The following is a 23107-nucleotide window of genomic DNA, read 5'->3' as shown; positions in this document are numbered from 1 at the left end:
TGTCTTACAGCTGTATTGCCATTGTGGTCCTTGCCATTTTAAACCTCTATTTTCCTGACCAAAATAGGACCACGTTTTGCTGCTTCACTATATCTTGCCAGCATTTTGGCTTGGTTCAGCATCGCAAGCCTCCAAATTACACCCTTAGACAATGTTTTGGTGTTGCTGCCTCTGTTGATACAAATGCAAAAGTAAATGCCACTGGCTTGGCTCAGCATCTCTGACCTCTGAATTACAGGCGGAAGCCTGAATTACAGGCGGAAGACTCAGCATGCCCCTGCTTTTCCTTTCTCCTTTTCTCCAGCTCTGGGCCTCAGCTCCATGATTCCAGCCCCAGCTCCAATCTCTAGCTCAGGGGTGTCCAAACCTGGGAACTTTAAGACTTATGGACTTCAACTCCCAGAATTCCCCAGCCAGCCATGCTAGGAGTTCTGGGAGTTGAAGTCCACAAGTCTTAAAGTTCCCAAGTTTGGACACCCCTGCTCTAGCTGGTGGCCAGTCCTTGCTGAGCTTTCTTACTCGTTTTGGTGTCACCCAGCATCAGGCTACAGTTTCAGCCACCAGCCTCACCATTGGGCAGATAAACAAAGAGGATAGAGGCAAGGGATAAAGTGGTTGGAATGGAATATGGAGTACAGTGAATCAATAGGGGTCCTTCTCCCTCCCTCCTTCCCTCCACCCCTTCCTAAATGAGACTAATAAACTTTATCCATAAGGAGAGTATGATCAGTAATGTTTTGGTCAATGTTTAACAACCATCTCAGCTGGCTCCATATCCATTGCTACACTTGCTTCCGTACAGCTGATCAGTGCACTAAGTGTTTTTGCTTAGCTCTGCTCTCAGCTGGCTCACAAAACTACAGAAAAATTAATAACTATCTCTTGTTAGATAGTATAAGCCTGTTCCAGCCCCCTTCCCTTCCATAAAATGTTGCGGCCTTTATCCCACTAGTTGAGGAAATAAATTGTGCCAAATCAATAGCAATTTGATTTGTTCTTATTTTGGTTACTGTATACATCGTTAGATTCATGAAACTCAGAAAGAACAGGGCTTGACATTCCAGAAAAAAAGAAGAAAAAGGTGGGTGAAAAATGCTAATTATCATATGTTCTCAAAGTTACAGCCGTTGCAGTACCCCACATTATATGATCAAAATTCAGGCAGCTTATCCCCATTTTCAACCACAACATACACTTTAATTTCTCTCACCTGCCTATCTCCTCCCATCTCTGCCCTTCTGGCTGCCCTGCATCCTGCTACCACGTATCCCTGCCATCTATGCTTTGCTATCTTCTTGCCCCTGCCGCTGATCAGGCATGTCCAGCTAAGGCAGCTGTTGACTCTTTGTGAAGCCTTTGCAAAACTTTCATGACCTCCACCCTCAAGCCTTTTGGCACTCCATTGCCAACACCATCTTCTCTGCTATCCCTCATTGCTCTCAACTGAACTTTGCCATCGTCTTTCTCCCTTGAAAGGACCAACAAACTGCCTTGCCCAGATGCACCCCAGCAGCAGCATGAGGAACAAGACAGTCAGGATCAGCTGGGGGCAACAGAGTGAGGCAGTGCCACAGGGCAGCTGAAAGGCAGAGATGGGAGAGAAAGTAGGTAGGTTGGAGGACTTGTATGAAAGCCAGGAGAAGCATGATATTCTCTCAGACCATCATAATATCTCAGCAATTTGACCCTTATCTCATTCACCAATATTGAGATCACTTTATGCCAAGATTATCTATCTTCATATTTCAGTGAAATTCTTAGTTCATTTTTCAATTTAGGGTGGAGATGATGTTATGGCCTGTGTTCATGATGATAATGGAAGAGTCAGAATACATCACTTCTACAATGTTGGTCAATGGGCAAAAGAGATCCAAAGAAATCCTGCCAGAGATGAAGAAGGTATTTTTGAAAATAACCGTGTCACATGCCGATTTAAGCGCCCAGTGAAGGTTCCCAGAGATGAAACTATCGTAGATCTCCATCTAAGCTGGTACTATTTATTTGCTTGGGGCCCAGCAATTCAGGGTAAGTTCATTTTTTGTTTGTTTCATTATCCTCCGCTTAGAAAAAATAAATGTGATCTTTAAACACCAACAATAATTGATAGCAATAGCACTTAGACTTATATACCGCTTCATAGAGCTTTTACAGCCTTCTCTAAGTGGTTTACAGAGTTAGTATATTGTGTCAACCTTGAGCCACTCAGAATCAAACTCCTGGAGCGAGCTGGGAGTTAGCCTGCAGCGCTGCTTTCTAACCACCGCACCACCATGGCTGTTTTATTTGATGATCAATCAAACCAATCAATTGATTCTTAATTTACTATATTATTAGAAAACTCACAATGGAGATTAAATTAAACTATATGAGGTACTTGCATGGTTAAAGTTTGGCATGATTACCATATTTTTGGGTGTACAAGACGCACCTTTTTCCCTCAAAAAGAGGCTGAAAATCTGGGTGCATCTTATACACTGAATATAGCATTTTTTGCCTCCCGAAACTCTGCCCCTTCACCAAAATGGCCATGCACAGCTTTTAGAAGGCTTTCAGAGAGTTCCTGGGGGCTAGGGAGGACAGAAATGAGTGAAAAACGGCTCATTTTTTGCACCACCAGCCACCAGCAGCACTCTAAAGACTTCTAAGAGCTATTCATGCCTTTTTTTTAAAATGGGCCCGTTTTCGTGAAAAACGGGCCGTTTTTGGGAGGTTTGCAGAGTGCAAAAACTTTTTTTTTTAATTTCCTCTTCAAAACCTTGCTGTGTCTTATACTCTGGTGCATCTTATACTCTGAAAAATACGGGTATATATTGTGTTATATCTTATGAGAGAGAAACACCTGAATAAAGTTGCTGGTATATAGTCATATAGTAAAACAACCAAAAAAATCTGATCTAAGGCTGGATATACAAGTTGTGCCAAGTTAAAGTGTAACTTTCTTGCTTTTGACATATAATTGTCTTATAATATCATGCTGTGCTGTGCTGTGCTGTGCTGTGCTGTGCTGTGCTGTGCTGTGCTGTGCTGTGCTGTGCTGTGCTATGCTATGCTATGCTACAGTAATGGTATCCTCTTTCCGGTTCAGTAGTGGGAGTGCACAGGAAATGCAGTACTCCAAGTAGTACAGTTTAGTTTTGTGGAACTGGCACTTAGACAACTTGGCATAGATTTGTGCTATGCACAGTTTTTAATGGATTGTCCTTATCAGCTTAACATGCTCGTCCATGGTCTTGGTGTAAATCAGAATGCTAGGTAAACTAGGATGCCTTTTTATAAGTGCTCATGTAGTGCTTCATTAATTAGTTGCATGAACATGGCAGAGTTCCCTGTAAGCCAAGTGGGAAGACTTGAAATTGGAAGTATGTGTGGTTCTCCATTCATCCCCCTCCCTGATGCGAACTCTATAGTAGTTTGGGGAAGATTTTCCTTTTGCCAAATAGTTCAACATGTCTTTCATCAATGACAAGGGAGACAATTTTCCCATGTAAATCGCATTAAGCCTCTGGTTATCCATGCACATTCTAGGAGACGCATCTTCCACATTTCAACACCACCCATCTCATTTAACAGACTTTGGGAGGCTTACAATTTAAAAGTGAAAAAGAAGATTTTAGTTTTCTTTGTCTTGTCAATATCAGATCCATGATAAGCCAATTGCATGATACCACTGGTCAGTCATTTACCCCAAAAAAGTGTATATTTTTAGATAAATTCAAAACAGTGAAAAGATGATATTCTTTCACTAAGGAATAATTTAAATGACTAAGTACTTTGCTTTGTCAGTCAGCGAGTCCATGTTTTGGAGTCTATCTCTTTTAGGCAATTATATTTTCCCATCATTTATGTATTAAATTTATTTATTTATTAAATTTATTTATGTATTAAATTTATTTATGTATTAAATTAAATTCCCATTTCACTATCGTGACTTTGGGCAGTTTAATATGATACACAGAAAAATTGTTAGTTCCTGAATTGTTATTGTGTGTATTCATACTACCCTGCTGTTCCCTGCATGATAACTATATAGGTAGTCCTCAACTTATGACCACTTGTTAGCGACTATTCAAAGTTACAACATCACCAAAAAAATGATTTATGACCATTTTTCACATCTATGACTATTGCAGCATTCCCATGGTCACATGATCAAACTTCAGACATTTGTCAATTGGCATGTATTTACGACAACTGCAACTTTCTGATAAGCAAAGTCAATGGGGAAGCCAGATTCTCTTAACAAACGTGTTACTAACTTAATAATAACAATGATTCACTTAACAATTGTGATAAGAAAGGTTGTAAAATGGGCAAGCCTCACAACAACTATCTTGCTTAGTAACAGAATTTTGGGCTCAATTATGGTTGCAAATTGAGAATTACCTGTATTGCCATGTTGATCTTAATGAAAAATGTAGTTTAAGTGGACACAGGTATTTAGCAGTTAGAGGTTGAGTTCCAGTCACTTAAGTGTTCAACAAGATAAGTGCAGGTGCAATTTCCCTGTTCAATGCATACACGATCAATTTACATGCATACATGATTATTGGGGGAAAAAGCCACAATTTCAACTAAGTAGTTGTAGTTAACAGCTTCCATTTTTTTTTTTAAAAAAAATGCATTTTTAGAATTATGAAATTCAAAAGAAAAATGGCCTACATTAGATAGCTATATATAAACAAGACTTAAATACACACATTCTCAGAAAACATTCTTCCCTTCCCTTCCATTTATTTCCTTAACCACTAACCACAACTTAAGATACTTAAATTTTGCATTATACATTAAAGATTATTGTTAGTATCAATTTAAATCCTTTCATTCATTATTCTTATTGGTTCCATAACTTTGTTCCTAAAAACATATTACAAATATTCTAAATTTGCCGTGCAATACAATATATAGTTTACTACTTAATGGCTGAGAAACTTAAAGACTCCGAAAAAGGCAGATAGGAGAAGGGTGGATGCCTTTGAACTGTGATCCTGGAGAGTATTATGCATTCCATGAACTGCAAAAATAACAAATTAATTCTAGACTAGGGGTGTCAAAGTAGTGGCCCATAGCCCAGATGCATCACGCTTAGGCCACCGCCATCCTGGCTCCGCAAAGGCAAAAAATGTCACAATGTTACGTTATGTCACATGACGCAATCGAGTTTGCGTTCTAGACCAGTGACCCCAAATTTTCTGGCTCTGCAGACCAGCAGCAGGAGTAGCGGGGGGCTAGAGGGGATGGTTTTGCGCAAGCTCCTGCCACTTGCACACTTATGCGTTGTGCACTTGCGTGCTCGCCCTCCACTTGCACGGCCTGGTTCCCAAAGAGACATAGACTGCTACTAGGTCACAGAGTGGAGGTTGGAGACCACTGTCTAGACAAAATGCCACCCAAAATATCACTTGAAGTCAAGATCCCCAAACAGAGGCTGACATATTTTGGTCACATCACGGGAGCTGACTCATTCAAAAAGTCAATCATACTGGGAGTAATCAATGGGAAAAAATAGAAGGGTCTGCCCTAGTACCCACTGGCTGAACACTATAAAGGATGACACTGGGATGACCATGGCAGATCTAAAGGAGGCAAGGTGAGACTAAGGGGCATGGAGAGTACTGATCCATAGAGTGGCTGAGATTGGACATGACTGAATGGCTGACAAGGACAACAATGTATAGTAAAGTTAGAAACTATTCTTGCTTAAATTCTTTTCATTGCTGCATATTCAATTTTGGTATCCCAGTATTGTATTGTCAACAAAGCTCCTCCTTTCCAATGTTGTGCCAAATTTATTTTTGCAGCTGTTAGCATATCTTTTAATAAATTGTGATATTTTTCATTTATACTTTCTTGAATTATGCCTAGGTAATTATACCTATTTATAGTTCCAGTTCAAAAATTCTTTTTTTATGATTTTCTTAATATTTTGAAGAATTTCTTTCTAATACTTTTAAGGTTTTTTTTCTATATATATAAAACCACCACACATGGTAAAAAGTTTCTTTCTTTTTTATGGCATTTCCAATATTTATTGCTAATATGATTTCTCTTGTATTTTCTTTTGTTTAACCTATTTTAGGTTCTATAACTCGGCATGATATAGATTCTCCACCGGTTTCGGAGCATGTGGTCAATATTTACAAGTATGAAGATATTTTTATGCCTTCAGCTGCCTATCAGACTTTTTCTTCTCCTTTTTGTTTGTTACTTATTGTTGCCTTGACATTCTATTTATTGATGGGAACTCCATGACATCGTGTATAGTATTATGACAGATTGAAATTATTTGTCAGACAGTGTTTAAAATTCTACTCTTTTCTATTGGAGTTTATATTAGAGAACAATTTAATCATTCAGATGGTGACCAATAAACCTGAGCCATAAATATGTGCCAAATAATTCCATGATTTGTAAATCAATATAGCAAGTGTTTGTACCTTACTGGATACTTCTGATATATATATTTAGCCTATATTTCCAAACATATTTCTGGAAATATATACTAAATATTTCAATAAGGTGCAAACACTTGCTGTACTGATTTTCAAATCTTGAAATAATTTTATATTGTTTAATCGATGTTACTTAGACATTTACAAATGTGTAAGTAGCACATAGAATAAACAACATAAAATGAAGTAGGGTTGCCTGTAATGTAATACATTTGCTGTTTGAAAAAACTACAGTATGATAATGTCATATTATGAAAAATATATACAATTAAATTTTCTAATGTTTAATTAGCTTTCATCCAAGGAAATATAAATAAGATGTTGGTGAAATTAGATATCATGTTATGTTATAAGTTAGATTTTTGCTTTGAAAGCCATAGTGACTGCATTAAATTTTACTTTTCCAGGTAAAATAATATTTAGGCTTAAATCAAGAAGCTTTTTAGTCAATGTTCTATGTTTGCTGATGTTTAAGAAATAAACAATGACTTATATTTTGGTAGCTGAACTGAATGGTGTATGTGCTCGCTCTGATCTGCATCTGATATAACGATTGACTGGTATTGCCTACTGTTGGCGCCTGAGCTTTTCTTAGTTGCTTGAGGGACTTCCTTTGGAGCCCCTGGGAAGGGAGCTAGCAAAATTTCCTGGTTTCTGCTTTGAAATGTGCTGGCCATTTGCTGTCTAGGTACTTAGTTGATTTACAAATTCTACATTTTATTGCTATGTCAAATGCTTTAGTTTTCATCAGGCAAAACCTAGCTATGTACCTAAGGGACTCACAGTTCTGATTTCTTCTTCTTTGCTTCTCTGCTGGTGACAGAGGTATTAGTTGCTCCAATTTTTAGGGGCTTTCCCCCATTAGATTTCATGGAAGTAATTAGAGGGGGCACTGAGGAAGAAAGACAATAACTTTGTTTCCCCTTACCATTTCCCCCCTGCCTCAATTCTTTCAGTGAGCTGTCTATTATTATACAATGTTGATATAGCTCTTCAAGCTGTTTGAGGTATTTTGCTTCACCAACTCATATTTCAAATCTTTTTCCAGTTTTCTCTGATCAATTAAAGTTAATTTGTTCCATCCTATATCACCAGCAAAAATATGAATTATTATCTTCAAGATGTTTGAGGGGTTTTGCTTCACCAGCTCATCTTTCATCTTTGTCCAGTTTTCTCTGAAATGATCAATTTAATTTGTTCCATCCTATATCACCAGCAAAAATATGAATGATAGCATCCTCCCCCACACACACAAGATTAATGACCTCTCTGTCTTTTCTTATGTAACATATATATGAAGCTACTGGGCATCTGATGGTTTGTGGTAAGGTATCATCCGTATCCTGATGATATTTAGCTTTATATTTCCATCCCAGGTTGAATGATATGGTCCTCCAGTATCTGCAGAGTGTGGGACCCAAATGAGATGCAACTAGGCTTCAGCTCAACACAAGCAAGGCTGAGTGACATTGAGTGTATGGACCTCCCGGTATGGGGATTTTCCATTTTTGGTTTCAGGTTTTGGAGTTGTGCCTCAGACAGGCCCAATACAACATATGGGGGTTCTCCTGCACTTGCAGTTCCCTCTTGAAGACCTGGGTCTTTGCAACTTTTGAATGTGCAAAGGTTGAGCTTATTCTTGTACCAGGAGACCTCACTCGTGGTTGCTTATGCCCTTGTCTGGACTACTGTCCAGTCTGTTGGAATTTATATTAGAGGACAATTATTCAGATTGTGAATAATAAACCTGAGCCATAAATAAGTGCCAAATAATTATATAATTAGTATGCAGTAGCAAGACACTCTACATGCGTCTTTCCTTAAAGAGCATTCAGCAGCAACAGGTGCAGAATGAGAAAGCATGGTAATGGGATGTTATTTGGCATATATAACATCACAATGTTTTGAGTTGCATTGGCTACCAGAGTGTTTCTGGGTGCAATTCTTATATAAGAATATAAAGAAAAAAACTATACCTCTACAGAAATGCAACAAAACAATGATGAAAACCTTCTTTCATGCAGTTGGGTTAATATAAAAAGGGGGGAAAGGGGAAAAACGAATGACATTGCCCAACAAAATAGAGGAAATAAATGTACTTTTTTGCTAATAATTTAGCTTAGGTATATATAAAAAGCACACCACAATAATAATGGGGGACACTCTGGCGGACAGGAAGTGCTCCAGCTGGACAGATGTGGGAGATGTGGGCTCCTAAGAGTCTCACATGAACCCTGTCTGACAAACCATCTCCGAAGATTTTTTTGAATCAGTGTCTCATCAGAACTTGAGAGAACCAACAGATCTCTCGTGGGTTAGAGATTTGCCTATGAATCAGAGTCGGAGCAGCAGCCTTCATGGCTGACAAAATGCTGATCTTTTTGTCAAAATAAGTTTTGGAACAGGTGGAGACTGGGAGAGATAAAAGACCTGGTAAGAGAATTTATCTAACCCACAACTATAAATTAAAACTGGAAAAGGCAAAGAAATTTTGAGAACATAAATAATACAGATGGTCAGATCGAGACTTTTTTTTCCTTAAAAGAAAAGCAATAAGGGAAGGTGGAGGGTTGTAACACCAGCCCCCCCCTCCCTCGGAGTTTCTTTGTCTGCACTTTCGAACAGAAGAATACAAAGCAGAACAGCTACAAATCCATATAATTATAAGCGGTAAATTTGGTTTTGGATCTTAAACAGAAACCAATATTTTTACTTCGTTTGAATTCCTTCCAGCTAAAATAATCAAGAAAAAAACATGTCTTCTTCTGAATCCACTCAATATAAACTTTAATTTGGTCTTGGATACCAAATAGAAACCAAATATTTTGATCTCTTTTTTTTCTGATAATGGATAACCTAACCTTGAATGTGTGAGAAGTTTCAACTAATCAACTACCATAAATCAGAAGTTACAAGAGCAGGAGGCAAAAGAGACACCCAAATCTATCACTTTATAAGTTTGTTCTAATTGATATGTTTTAAGCAGCTGTGGCTGATCGGAGAAGGAAGGTGACAGGGGGAAGAATTATTACAGAGATAAGAACTGGAAAATGCTAAGGTTTTTTTTCCTTCTCTTTTTTTTTCTTCCCTCCTTCTTCTTTTTATTTTACTGCAAAGATTAAGATGGCCCCGGCTTCACTTCCAGTCCCACAGTAGCTAAAACTTAAGATGGACCAGAGCCTCAAAATAAGACTTTGTATAACTAACTGCAGTCTTGGAACTGGATATTAAGGAAGAACAAAAGACCAAGTTGGCTCCCATCATTCTCTCTTACAGCAGTGGAAGTGGACAAATTTAAGGTGGACCAGAACTTTGAACTGTATAGCTAATTCTAACTTTGGAACTGGACATCATGGAAAGCTGGGAATTTGAAGAATTACGTGAAATTATAAAAAATATGCATAAATCATTAAAATCAAGCCTAAATAGAATTTTGAACCCAGAGAAGCAGATATCTAAAGAAGAATTCAAAGAAGAAGGGGGGCAAGATAATGAAGGAGTAGAAACTGAGGGAAACAAAAGGTAGACAAGAGGTTGAGGCTGTTAGTGGCATAAGGGAAATTAAAGGGTGAGACTTCGCCCAACAAAGAGAAATAAAAAAACATCCTTTTGGTGGTGGCCTAGGGAAAGTCGGGGAGAGTGGATGTGCCAAAGCAAAGAGAAGGGAGAGGGCAGGAGCAGAGAAGTGGGACAAAAGGCTTACTAGGAAAAAATTAGATAACCAGGAATTTTTATCTGGGAGAATATAAAACTAAGATAAGGGTTTTATTTCTAAATATGACAACAAAATGGAGTTGCTAATTGATTGAATGTAATAATGGAAAGATAATTAAGCAAAGATTGAAATATATGGAATATGGATAAATATGATATTGATATTGATGTGGGGAGGTTGTGAAAAATATGACAAGAAAATGGAGTTGTTAACTGGTTGAAAATAATAATAGAAATATAACTAAACAAAGGTCAAAATACATGCCATGTGGATAAATATGAAACTGACATAGGGAGGTTGTAAAGCAGAGGTTTGCTATTTACTTTTATACATGATAATTAAACTGAGTGGCAAATTGACTGGAAATGACAACTGAAGGACAACTAAGCATGGGTTAAAATATATGAAACATGGATACACATAGTACTTTTAAGATGATGAAATAAAGCGAGATGTTTACCATTTGCTGTAGTATACAATATATTAAGGGAATTGAAATGAATATTGAACAGCGAGATTTGCCATTCACAGACAATCAAAGGTAACCTAGTCCAACACATGGAAAAATTGGAGAGGAAACATGAAATACACTTATAATGGGAAACTATTGAGACTTAAAGGCAGAATCACAAACTGAGGGCATGTAAGGATCTATAATTATATAAAGATAATGATGAGAATAGCTGGGAACTGTAACCAGATCTATATCTCGACCAAAATTAGGCTGGGGGTGGTGGTTTAAAAGTACAATGGCTATATATGTATGTTTCTTTGTTCTATTTTTACTTTATATGTTTAAAATTAAATATGCATATTGAAAAGGAATTATAAATACCATCAACATAAAATGGAGCTTGCTCAGAAGCTGAAATATACCAAGCAAATTAGATGAAGAGTGAGAAGAAAAGGAGAGAGGTAAGGGAAGGAGAGAGGGATAGGAGAGAGGGTACGAGGGGGGAAGAGGAGGAGAGAAATGAGGAGTGGAAAGGGAAGAGAGGAGTAGGAGAAAGGAAGGGGAAGTAGAGAAGGGAAGGAGGGCAGAGAGAAGAAAGGAGGTAGGGAAGGGGATGAAAGAGGGAGAAGAAAGTAAACGTACAAATATAGTGTATGGAGAGCAGAAAAGCCAATAACTTTTTTTCTTTTTCTTTTGGGGAGTTGATGGTAAGATGAATTGATATAAACATTTAATAATACAATACAATGTTGGCTATGTAATAGTATACATGCGGATTATATGTTATGAAAATGAAAAATAAAAAACTTTATGATAACAAATAAAAAATAAAAGTCTAGTAAAAATAATAATGGGGGACACTCTCACATCAACTGGGAGACGAAGTCTGCACCTAAAGAAAGATAAAAAAAAGTTTCTTGATGTTCCTAGCAGGCAACTTTGCCTTTCAGAAGGTAGAGAAAAGAATTAGAGGGCCAGCTTGGATTTAATTTTCCATAACAGAGATGAAATGATAGAAGGGGCTACGGGAACTTTAGGAAAAAGTGACCATGCAAAACTGGAATTCAACATAATGCAAACACAAGTAACAAAACAAAATCAAATTAGTGTCTTAGACTTTCAGAGAACTAATTTCAAAACATTTAGAGAAGCATTCATGGGAAAGATTCCATGGATGGAAATCCTCAAGGGGAAAACAACCTAAGAAGCTTGGAAAAATGAAAAATGAGATCATAAAAGCCTAGTCTAGCAAAATACTATTGAAAAATTAAAATAAGAGATCCTGTGCAAAGAATTCTCTGTAAACTAAAAGATAAAACAGACAAGTATAAAAAGTAGAAAGAGGGGCACATAACTAAGGCAGAATATCAGCAAATAGCCTGAATCTGCAAAAACGAAGTCAGGAAATCTAAGGCTCAGAATGAATTTAGGCTTGCAACAAATGTCAAAAATAATAAAATAAAGTTTCTTTTGACATGTAAAGAAAAAAAGAATAAAGTCAAGGAAATAATTGGCTCACAAATGGGAGAAGATCACAAGAAGGTGATGAGCAGCAGGGAAAAAGTGGAATTGCTTAATTTCTTTTTTTATCTGTCTTTACACAAAAGAAAAAAATAATCCAACCTATCAAAAATAGTACTGTAAAACAAAGAGTAGGAATACAAGTCAAAATACGCAAGAAAATGCTAACAGAACACCTACCCACTCTGGATAAATTCAAATCACCAGGACCAGATAGATTACATCCCAGAGTTGTAACTGAGAGATGTGATCTCAGAACCACATCTTTTGAAAGAAATATGGACAGGAGAACTACCAGAGGATTGGTTCCTTCAAAAAATGGATCCAGGAAACTACAGACCAATCAGAATGCTATCAATACCTGAGATGAAAAAAGAATTAAGCAATGAATCTGCAAACGCCAAGAAGCAAACAAAGATATCTAGAAGCCAACATGGCTTTGTGAAAAACAGATGATTCCAGACATAACTTTTTGCATTCTTGGACAAAGTGACTATATTAGTGGTCCAGTGAAATGCTATGCCTATAATACTTGGACTTCAGTAGGATTTGACAAAGTAAACCACAACCTACTAGTTCAGGGGTGTCAAACTCGCATTGTTACGTTGTCCTCACGTGACACAGTGACTTTTCCCCTTTGCTAAACCAGGCATGGGCGTAGCCAGCGAATGATGTATTTGGGCTGTGGGCCACGAATTTGACAACCCTGTACTAGTTGATAAGATAAATGTGGGTTGGACAGCATCACCACCAGATGGATTTGTAACTGGTTGACCACCAACCATATGTAGTTCACAATGGAACTAAATCTACATAGAGTGGGTACCCTGAGCTTCCATCTTAGGCTTGGTAGGCCTCAACATCTTCATAAATGATTTACACAGGATGGAATTTGCAGATAATACTGGGGGAAAGAGCCAACACTTTTAAGAAGATAGGTTCCAGGACAAGAAGAATCTCGACAGATTTCAACACTGGGCCAGATCCAACAAAATGCCCTTAAATATGAGCTGGCAGTGTGCTGCAACTATCAAAAAATCCAAACACAATACTAGGCTGTATCAACAGAGGGATAGAATCAAGATTATGTGAAATGTTAGTATTGCTTTGTGATACTTTGATAAGACCACACTTGGAATACTGCATTCAGTTTTGGTCACCACCATACAAAAAAGATTAGACTTTAGAAAGAGTGCAGAGAAGAGCAACAAAGATGATTAAGGTACTGGAGGCTAATATATAGAACAGTTGCAGGAACTGACTATAACTAGTCTAACAAAGAGAAAGGTTAGAGGTGTTTATCAAGGAGATATCCACCTTAAAGCAAGGAGAAATTTTCAAGAACCACCTCCCCTTATGCCTGAAAGGTTTTTGATCATTGTGTGCTACCTGTTCTAACATATGCTGGTGAAACATGGGTACTAATCTCGCAATTGATACAAAAGCTACAAGTGGCGTAAAGGGCCATGGAAAGATACATGCTCGGCATTATAAGACAAGATAGAAAGACCTGCACATGGATTAGAGAACAAACAAAAGTATAGGATATCATTAAGAAAGTAAATGAATTGAAATGGAAATGGGCTGGTCACATAACAAGAACTGATGGCAGGTGGACCAAGACCATCATAGAATGGATCTCACTTGATAAAAAGCATCCACAAAGAGACCTGTACTCATCTATCTGGCTCTATAATGAGTTTCAATTGACCCTTTCATGACCTTGTTCCTTATGTCAATGTTCTAGAAATTACACCTAATTTACACCAATTTAATTTAATTTAAATGTTTTCACTCATCAAACACATATTGAGGATGCTACTAGCCCTTATTAATGCCAGCAGGAAGAATTTACCAATAAGCAAAGTAGACTCTCAACTGAGTTGCAGATAATACAACAGTCATTGGTCTCATTCGAGATGGTGATAAATCTGCATACAGATGGAAAGTTGAACAACTAGCCCTGTGGTGCAGCCAGAACAATCTAGAACTAAATACACTTAAAACTGTAGAAATGATCAAAGATTTTAGGAAGAGCCCTCCTATTCCACCACCCCTTACAACAATAGGCAACACATTATCAACAGTAGAGACCTTCAACTTTCTGGGTTTTATAATCTCCCAGGACTTTAAATGGGCACGTAACATTAGAACCATAACTAAAAAGCCACAACAAAGAATGTACTTCCTGTATCAGAAAGTTCTGACTGCTCAAGGAGCTGCTGATACAGTTATATAAAGGAATTATTTAGTCTGTCATTTGTACTTCTATAAGTTTCTGGTTTGATACAGAAATTAAACAGAATAGGTACAGACTTCAACAGATAGTTAAGACTGCAGTAAAAACAATTGGAACCAGCCTGCCTTCCATTGAAGAGAGCTTCAGAAAGAGGGCTGAAAAAATATTTATAGACTCCTCTAGACATAAACTGTTTCAACTTCTCCCCTCAGGACACCATAGAGCATTGCAAGCCAAAACAACTAGACACAAAGACAGCTTTTTCCCACATGCCATCACTCTGCTGAATACCTATTACCCACAGCACTGTCATGTTGAAGGTTATTTACCCAGGTAGTAGGGCTGTATTACTATTATCAATCTCATCTTTCCTATTATCTTCTACTATGGTATCTTAGAATGATATTACTTTGTTGTTTGTTGTCTGTATGTGCACTGGACGTTTATGCATCAGAGAAAAATTTCTTGTGTGTCTAATCACACTTGGCCAATAAAGAATATTCTACTCTATTCGATTCTAAATTGTAGAAAATATTGGAGGTGTCCTTGATTGACTGATATTTGCTTTATTTAATAAGTATGCTTCATGAAGAAGCCTCACTTAAAGTAAGATATAATCCCCAGGGCAGAGGTGGGTTTATAATAATAATAATAAATTAATAATAATAATAATAATAAATTTGGATTTATTAGCCGCTCCCTTTCCAAGTAGGACTCGGGGCGGCGTACAATGGAGCATATAACATAAAAAATATATAACAACACCCAACGTACATACATACACAACACACATACCTGATCTGGGGCAAACTGGGTTTCTGCCAGTTTGCCCCAGATCAGGCGAACCAGTACTGGCGCCAGTGGGAGGCTCTGCCCACCCGCCTGGATGCTTCTGTGCATGCACAAAAGCATTATGTGAGCGTGCAAGCGTGAACCGGTAGTAAAATAAATTGAAACCCACCACTGCCCCAGGGTCACCTCACCAGGGCCATTATAACTAAAAAGGGAGTTAAGCAAGGATGCACATTGGCCCCCCATATTCAATTTTATATCAATTCCATGGTGGACCATATTAATGCAAACTTTTAGTCCCACAAACTTGCAGGAAGACAGATGTTTTAATTTATGCAGGTGATGCAGCAGTATATTCAAAAACATGTATTGGTATTCTTAAACATCTTAAAACAGCTTTTAAAACATTAGCACGGTATTGAATATTGTAGTCTAGTTGAGTACTGCAAGCACTCAACTATCAAAAACCAAAATCATGGTATTTGTCAAGAGGCCCAAGAGACATGCTTGGAAGATGGATAGCCACAGGGCTGAGCAGGTCTTCTGTTTCAGATACCTGGGAATCATTCATTCTGCTAACAGTAGGAAACTCCATGGAGATGTTGCTGAAGATGTAGAACTCAGCTGCCATTCTCAAATTCCTCAAGACTAGAGGTAGCCATTATATAGCTGGAACACTCAAACTATTCAAAGCCAAGTCAATAGTACAACTACATTATTGTGCCCAATTGGGGCATTTTTCCAATTTTGCAATCATTAGAATTTGTTCAATCCAAAATTTTAAGGTCAACTCTTCAAGTCCCAAAATGTGTTTCTAATACCACCCTGAAGTTGGAAAAAGGCCATGAAAACTGAGGCAGAGTTTGGATGATCATACTCTACTATTGTCTAAACAATCCTTTTCCCCCTTGACCTCACTCCTATAATCATAAGGGATGACTTTCAACAGAAGGAATAAAGCAAGGGCAACTAAAATCTAATTGTTGGGCTTCTCTCCAAGAATCCACATTGCGTATGATCAGGCCAATAGCATATAGAAGGCAGCTAGCTCCAACTGGACCTAGCCAGATCTACAACTTTTATTGGCAATGAATCCAACAAGTATTCTGCTTTGTCCATTATAGACTGAATATTTATTCAGTCTATAATGGACAAAGCAGAATACTTGTTGGATTGAAGTAGCTAGCCATCAAAGGGCCTTCATTCATTCTTCTGAGCTGTTCCTGAAGGCAGATACGGGAAAATTTTCCACCTGAAGGGGCAATACCCCTGTGACTCTAGATATATAGAAATAACAGAGCATGTACTCCTACAGTGCTTACACTGTAGACATTTGTACTAGCCTTATCTCATCAATATATTGTTGCTAGGTTTTGCACAGCAGTGATCAAAATCTGTCAAATGATGGCCTATGCCTCAAACCTGATTTGTTAGTTGTGTATTTTGTAATTATATTAATTTTTATCTCCCTGTATAATTTTTTTAGATTTCTGGTTTTACATATACGTTATAGTTTTTTAATTTTGTGTATTTTGTATTTTGTTTAACTTTTCAAATTCTTATCTATTTGTATTCTGCCCTTCCTTTGCTGGTTTAGAATCGTAAGATTTGTTTGCGTTCTATTGTAATATCAGTTACTAAATGATTGGTCGTAGGTTGAGAACTATCTACGCATTTCAATATTGGGACCTTTTAATTAATTTTTGTTATAGTTGAGTTGTGATGTACAAAGTTGAATTTTATACATGTTAATGTTAAAGTCCTAAGAGTTTTGTATTTCTTGCTGGTAACGAGATTGAACTGGATTGAATACTTATTTGAGTTGCTTATTTTTAATAGATGGGTTATGGGATGAAAAAAAATTATATTTATTAGCTAAGAAGAGATTATGCAATGGCTAATACTTGCCATGACGAGGGGAAATAGCTTTCTTAAGGAAGGAGAAATTATACTATTTTCCTTGTTTCTTTGCATTTTTCTTTTTCTTTTCTTCCAGTTTGTATATCTTATATTGTTCTATTAAAATTGTTTTATTATATAAAATTATAAAAATAAAATTATAATAAATAATAAATAGATGTAATTATTTCTAGTAATCATTAACTAGCACAATTTCAATAATGCAGCTTCTTCAATTCTGATTTAGTAGAGCTTCTTACCTTCCTCGTGAGTATCCACAGGCATCCTGATACCATCTGTTGTTGCTTTCATTTGTTTTCCTTCCTGCTGTACATTGGTTGGGATGGCTCTGGAAAGAGCAGAAATGGGCAGAGTATACCAAAGCATAGAGGATGGCTCTCATTAGGAAATTAAGAAGCTCTACTAAATTCAGGATCCAAGAAGCTGCAATGCTATCTACTACAAAAGAACCTGCTCTTATTGGAATGCTGATGTGAGGGCAGTACAGCTGTTGTTAAGCAATCAATTTTACATTTTACATCATACTGCATATTAAATAATATGCATATAAGAATTACATAAATATATACATAATCATATAAATAGTTGCAAGAAAGAATGGGATTTTATTAGGTTTAACACAAAATTGCTCACGAATAATCATAGCATATTACCAATACTAAGGATTGAAATTCCACAACAAATGTGAGCTCTCTGCAAAACAGATACATTTGCTGCTTAGACTGACTTATTCTCTTCATTTGAGGCTGAAGATGTAGTGTTCTTTAATACAAGTATCTCAGATCCTACTGACAAGGTATTAGAAAGGGAGATTTGTGTCTCAGAGTGATTTGCCAGGTATATTCCAAAGTTAGTCTGAAAAAAAGAAACAGCACATTTGTCAGCTTGTAAAATGAAATCAAGACTTCCAAAACTAGACTGCAAAAACCGGGACAATCATTAAATGGAAACAAATCGTTTCAGATTATTGTAGTCTATTTATAGTAGTCATAATGAAGTAGATTATGCAATATCAACCTACAGTTCTCTTGGATAAATAAAATCCAGGAACTAAGACAAAGATACTAAGCAATAGAAAAAAGGGGAGTGACATTTTAGATGATGCTTACAACCATTCTTATTTAAAGTTTTCTAAATTTATGCTGATTTTCTAAATGAATATTATAATATTTGTAACAAGTGGTTCATCAATGGAAATAATTACTCAAAGACATAATGTCTCCCTTTGTATACATACTCTAGCTGAGTTTAATCACACATGCATTCAATTTGATTTCTGTACTCCTGCACTCATCCGAAGTGATTGATGAATAATGGCTCCTTCCTATTCCGTATTTCTATTATTCTCTGATTTTGCCAGAAACTACTTTTCTGACCAAAAATGGTACCATCTCCAGAGGTTAATCTGTAGAATTATGAAAATCACCCAGAATTTTCCTCTATATGTTTTATTAGATGTATCCCATAGTTGAAGTTGGTGATACTCAAACTGAATGTTTTGGGGGAGGTTGGTGTGTGTGTGAAGGGAAAGAGCTTTACACAGAAAACTTAACTATGAGGGAAAGAGGCCATTAAGAAATAGTACGTATAAATAAATGTGGAAGATAAACAAACAAACATATAAATAAATAACTGGTCACTTCATATATATAGCTCCTTTCTCTAGTTGCATCAGGTGTATTTATTCATGAAAATTATATGTCACCCACTTCACCTACAGGTATGTGTCTTACAATAAGTTAAACAACAAAATAAAGTATTTATAACAATAAATAAATTACAAATGAGTTAAAATTAACAACGATAGTAAAGAAAGGAGTAAGATGCACATGGGCAGGGGGTGGGTTAGTCCATTAATATCTCCAGAATGACATTATGTTGTCAGGCTAGGACAGGCAATCAATCAATCAATCACCTCTTCCTGCTTTGTTTGTACTTCCATGTCATTAGATAAAATGATATTCCTTTTATAATTCTTCCACTTTATTACCAGTCACCTTTGCTTTAAATATTCATTTGAACACTGTATATATTAAATAATGACCAAAAAGTTAAAGATAATATTTTTACAGTAAAGAAAAAAGCAGTGAAAGAAGAGAATCGGAAGATTGGATCATTAAAACACCAGTGCTTGTACACTGACCTTTCTGTCTCTAATGGATGACAACCCTTGCAAAAACTCCTTGTTCCGCTGTCCAGTTTGTTGATTAATGCAGATAACTAGGCATCTGTGACATGGTCCTAAAACCTGAAATTTATATAGAAAAAATCTGAAATATTAGTCAGCTAGAATTCTGGGCAAATGTAGCAGGAAGTGTCTAGTAATTATTTTTATTACGATCATGACAAAGATAATCTAAACTCTTTTGGGGCTGAATCAGCTCAGAAAGTGGCCAAATATGCCTTGATTCAAGCAAATGTTAACTTTTCCTAATTCAGTCAGATAATGGTATTAAAAGGTAAATGTTTCTCTTTGTGCCCATTGTGTAAAATGGATTTGGCTCAATTCTGATCATAATGTACCTGTAAATGATTAATGTATGAATGAGGTGATAGCTACTAATGTAATTGGTTTTGAAGGAGATTTAGATAATTTTATGAAAAACAAAGCTACTGATCTTGAAGATTCAGTATTACCCCTGAATTGAGAATCACATGCTATTAAATACCAGCTGAAAACAGCAAGATATGTTTGCAGTTTCTGTTTGTTTGATCCATAAAGGTTAGTTTGGTTATAGTCTATAAACAAGATAAAACAAGCTGCTATTTTAACCTATATAGGTAGCCAATATTATTTTCTAGGATCACTTTTGGTTTCCTGAATCTTGTCTTTTCTCATTAGGATTTGCAATTACAACAGAGAGCTACAGCCATTCCATACCCTGAAATGTAGAGGGCCAATGGCAATCTGATCCCACAAGTCTTCTTCAAATGGCTCATTCGTTCTGATAACAATGTTGGCCCGAAATCGATAAATTAATTCCTGAGGAAGAAATGATTCACCAAGGCTGTTTTATAGAGACAAAGAATAAAATAATAATTTAACTGGAATGAGACATAACTTTAGTTTAGTTAATAAAATTATAGCTTATTATTTAAAATGTAGTAGCGACTAAGGTATACAGGTCTAACTGTAAAAGTGAAATATAGTAATCCTGGGAACAATAGCAAATTATAGGCAGAGTTACAATAAAAATCCACAAAAACAAAAATAGAAAGTTTTAAATTGTCTAATGCAAATGCTATTACAGGTAACCCGCGACCTATGACAGCCTGCCCAAGTGGTGACAACCATGAGAGAAGGCAGATAAGCAGCAAAGCCAAAAAACAGCCCAGCAGAGTAGAAGAACCTAGCTAGATTAAGGGCCAACGCCATGTTCCAATACTGGAGAGGCTTTCAAACAAGCCTCTGTGTTGAACTGGCCATCAGGAAACTGCAAGCCTCTCCTGGTACTTTCTAGCAGGGGTGAGTTTCAGGGGGTATGCCCTGGTATGCGCTTACCCATTCATCAAATGTAGCGTCTCTTCCGGTATCTGTTCTTTCAGAGGCCGCGTACGGAACGTTCCCTCCCATGGCCTGCTCCCTTGCTCATTCTCCCGCCTGCCCAGTCGCCGCTCGCTTGCCTTGCCCAGGCTTGCCCCACCAACAGCCGCCTCATTACCAATAGGGAGTGGGAAATCCATGCAGAGAGAGGAAAACACATGCATTCCCCATCCCCTCCATTGGAAATGAGGCAGCTGTCAGAGAGAAGAGGGCAGCACACGCTGCGTGGGCTTGTGCAGCAGCCGAAGAAGGAACAGAAGGAGTGGATTTGGCTGTTGCACAAGCCCATGGGTGTGCGCTGCCCTCTTGTCTCTGACAGCCACCTGGTTAAAAAGCCATCTCCCGTTGAGTTTTTCCCTGGGGGGCTCTGCAGAACATCCCAAGACCGATGCCACCACATCTGCCCTCTTCAGGAACAGGCCCTCTTCAGAAGGACAAGTCCCCGCTGGTTCCCTCGCGTTTCTTGTCTTCCGGCTGCAGCCCCATGCCATGAAAAACATAGGCTCGTGCATGCCCCACACAATTACAGCCTGGAGCAAGACCAAAGCCCCTCTCCCAACTGGCCCTTCCTCCCTCAGAGGAGTTTGGAGGGAAGCTTCTGCAGAACCTGGGTGAGTGAAAACAAGTTCCCACCATTTCAAAATCTCCCAAGGCTGTAATTGTATGGGGTGCGTGTGCCTATGTTTTCCACGATGTGGAGCCGCAACAAGGCTCTGTGCAGCTGGCTATGACTTCGGAGGCCATCCAGGAGACAAGAAATGTGAGGGGGATCCTGCCCTTTGCAGATGAGCTCTGGAGACATCACCGGGTGTGCAGAGCCTCACTGCGACTCCACGCCGTGAAAAATATAGGCGCACGTGCACACACGGCACAATTACAGCCTCAGAGACTTTGTAACAGCGGAAACTTGTTCTCACTCACCCAGGCTTCTGCAGAAGCTTTCCTCTGAAGCCCTCCAAGGGAGGAAGGGCCAGTTGGGAGAGGGGCTTTGGTCCTGCTCCAGGCTGTAAGCTTCCCTTCGAAGTCTTGGGATGTTCTGCGGAGTCCCCCAGGGAAAAACGCCGCTGCCAGGTACTTTTAACCATATATTTTGGTCCTATGACTGCAGAAGGCTGCAAAAACCATAAATGCAGGCCAGTTGTTGAGTGCTTCAGATGTGATTGGAACACTCAACAAGGTGACCACAGTGTGTGTGTGTGTGTGTGTGTGTGTGAGTGAAAGAGAGAGACAGACAGTGAGAGGCACAAGAGGCAGAGAAAGGGAGGGAGGGAAGAAGGGAGGGAGACAAAGAGAGAGAGACAGAGAGAGAGACACACACAGTGAGTGAGTGATTAAGTGAGTGAGTGAGTGAGTGAGTGAGTGAGTGAGAGACAGAAACATTCACACACACACACACATAGTGACAGAGAGAAAGGAAGGGAGGGGAGAGACAGAGAGACAGACAGAGAAGGAGAGAGGGAGAGACAGACAGACAGACAGACAGACAGAAAGACACACACAGAGAGAGAGAGAGAGACAGACACAGGCATAGACACACACTCAGAGTGACCGAGATGGAGGGAGGGGGGATAGAGAGACAGAGAGATACACAGAGAGAGGCAGAGAGGGAGGAAGAGAGAGAGAGACAAAGAGCCACACAGAGCCAGACATTCAGACAGACACACAGAGAGAGAGAGAGAGAGAGACAGAGAGAGAAAGAGAAAGAAAGAAAGAAAGAAAGAAAGAAAGGAAGAAAAAGTGAGAGAGATGAAAGAAGGAAAGAAAGAAAGAAAGAAAGAAAGAAAGAAAGAAAGAAAGAAAGAAAGAAAGAAAGAAAGAAAAAGAGAGAGAACTTATGACCACAATTAAGCCCAAAATTTTGGTTGCTAAGCAAGAACGTTGTTAAATGAGTTTCATCACATTTTCCAAGTTGGCCACGCCCACCCGGTCACTTGACCACCGAGCCACTCCCACAAACAGGCCACATCTACAGAATAGGTTCTAAAAAAATTTGAAACTCACCACTGCTTTCTAGCCTTTAAGGAAGCCAGTAATCTGCATGCAAATGTGAAAACTCCAGGACAAGGAAAAAAAAAGGAAGGAAGGAAGGAAGGAAGGAAGGAAGGAAGGAAGGAAGGAAGGAAGGAAGGAAGGAAGGAAGGAAGGAAGGAAGGAAGGAAGGAAGGAAGGAGGCGGGTGCGCGGGCAGGCAGGCAGGCAGGCATACAAAAGTAAAAGTGCAATAAGAGACTTACAACAATTGGGACTGGAATTTGTCATTGTTAAGCAGTTGTTGAGAGACGCCTATAGCATATATGAATACTTTGCTCAATAATCACAATCCCAACATTCCCAGTTATAGTTATTAACTCCAGATTTTTAAGTGAACAGAGCAAACGTTATCTGCGGGATTTGAAAACAAAAGGAATACCTGATGGAGGGTTTCAGCTCCTTGTATAGCTAAAATCCTCCTCAGACATAGTCCTTTTGCTCTC

At 38.2% G+C, this 23107-nt stretch overlaps 2 protein-coding genes across 3 annotated transcripts in view; one reads left to right on the top strand and one right to left on the bottom strand.

Annotated features, from left to right (window-relative positions):
• FRRS1L (ferric chelate reductase 1 like) overlaps positions 1–7980 on the top strand; it is a gene marked incomplete at its 5' end in the record, with an annotated part of 33411 nt that extends 25431 nt beyond the window's left edge. Inside the window, 3 exons of one of the 2 annotated variants that reach the window (XM_081969613.1) lie at positions 1779–2025; positions 6077–6140; positions 7826–7980. In XM_081969613.1, coding sequence (XP_081825739.1) covers positions 1779–2025; positions 6077–6140; positions 7826–7874 — 360 coding nt within the window. In that variant the 3' untranslated portion in view covers positions 7875–7980. Of the gene's footprint in view, positions 1–1778; positions 2026–6076; positions 6944–7825 lie in introns of those variants that run through there. The other variant, XM_081969612.1, reaches the window with a different exon arrangement.
• Positions 7981–15587: 7607 nt separating this feature from the next.
• Positions 15588–23107, bottom strand: part of MOCOS (molybdenum cofactor sulfurase) — a 51776-nt gene continuing 44256 nt past the window's right edge. The window contains exons 13-15 of the mRNA XM_081971038.1: positions 19972–20098; positions 19234–19338; positions 15588–17945 (exon numbers count right to left, since the gene is read on the bottom strand). Of these exons, the coding sequence (XP_081827164.1) occupies positions 17808–17945; positions 19234–19338; positions 19972–20098 (370 nt within the window). The 3' untranslated portion in view covers positions 15588–17807. The remainder of the gene's footprint in view (positions 17946–19233; positions 19339–19971; positions 20099–23107) is intronic.

The sequence above is a fragment of the Natrix helvetica genome (assembly GCF_964273705.1).
Source record: "Natrix helvetica genome assembly, chromosome: Z".
Taxonomy (NCBI): Eukaryota; Metazoa; Chordata; class Lepidosauria; order Squamata; family Natricidae; genus Natrix; species Natrix helvetica.
This window is presented reverse-complemented; position numbering and strand designations above follow the sequence as displayed.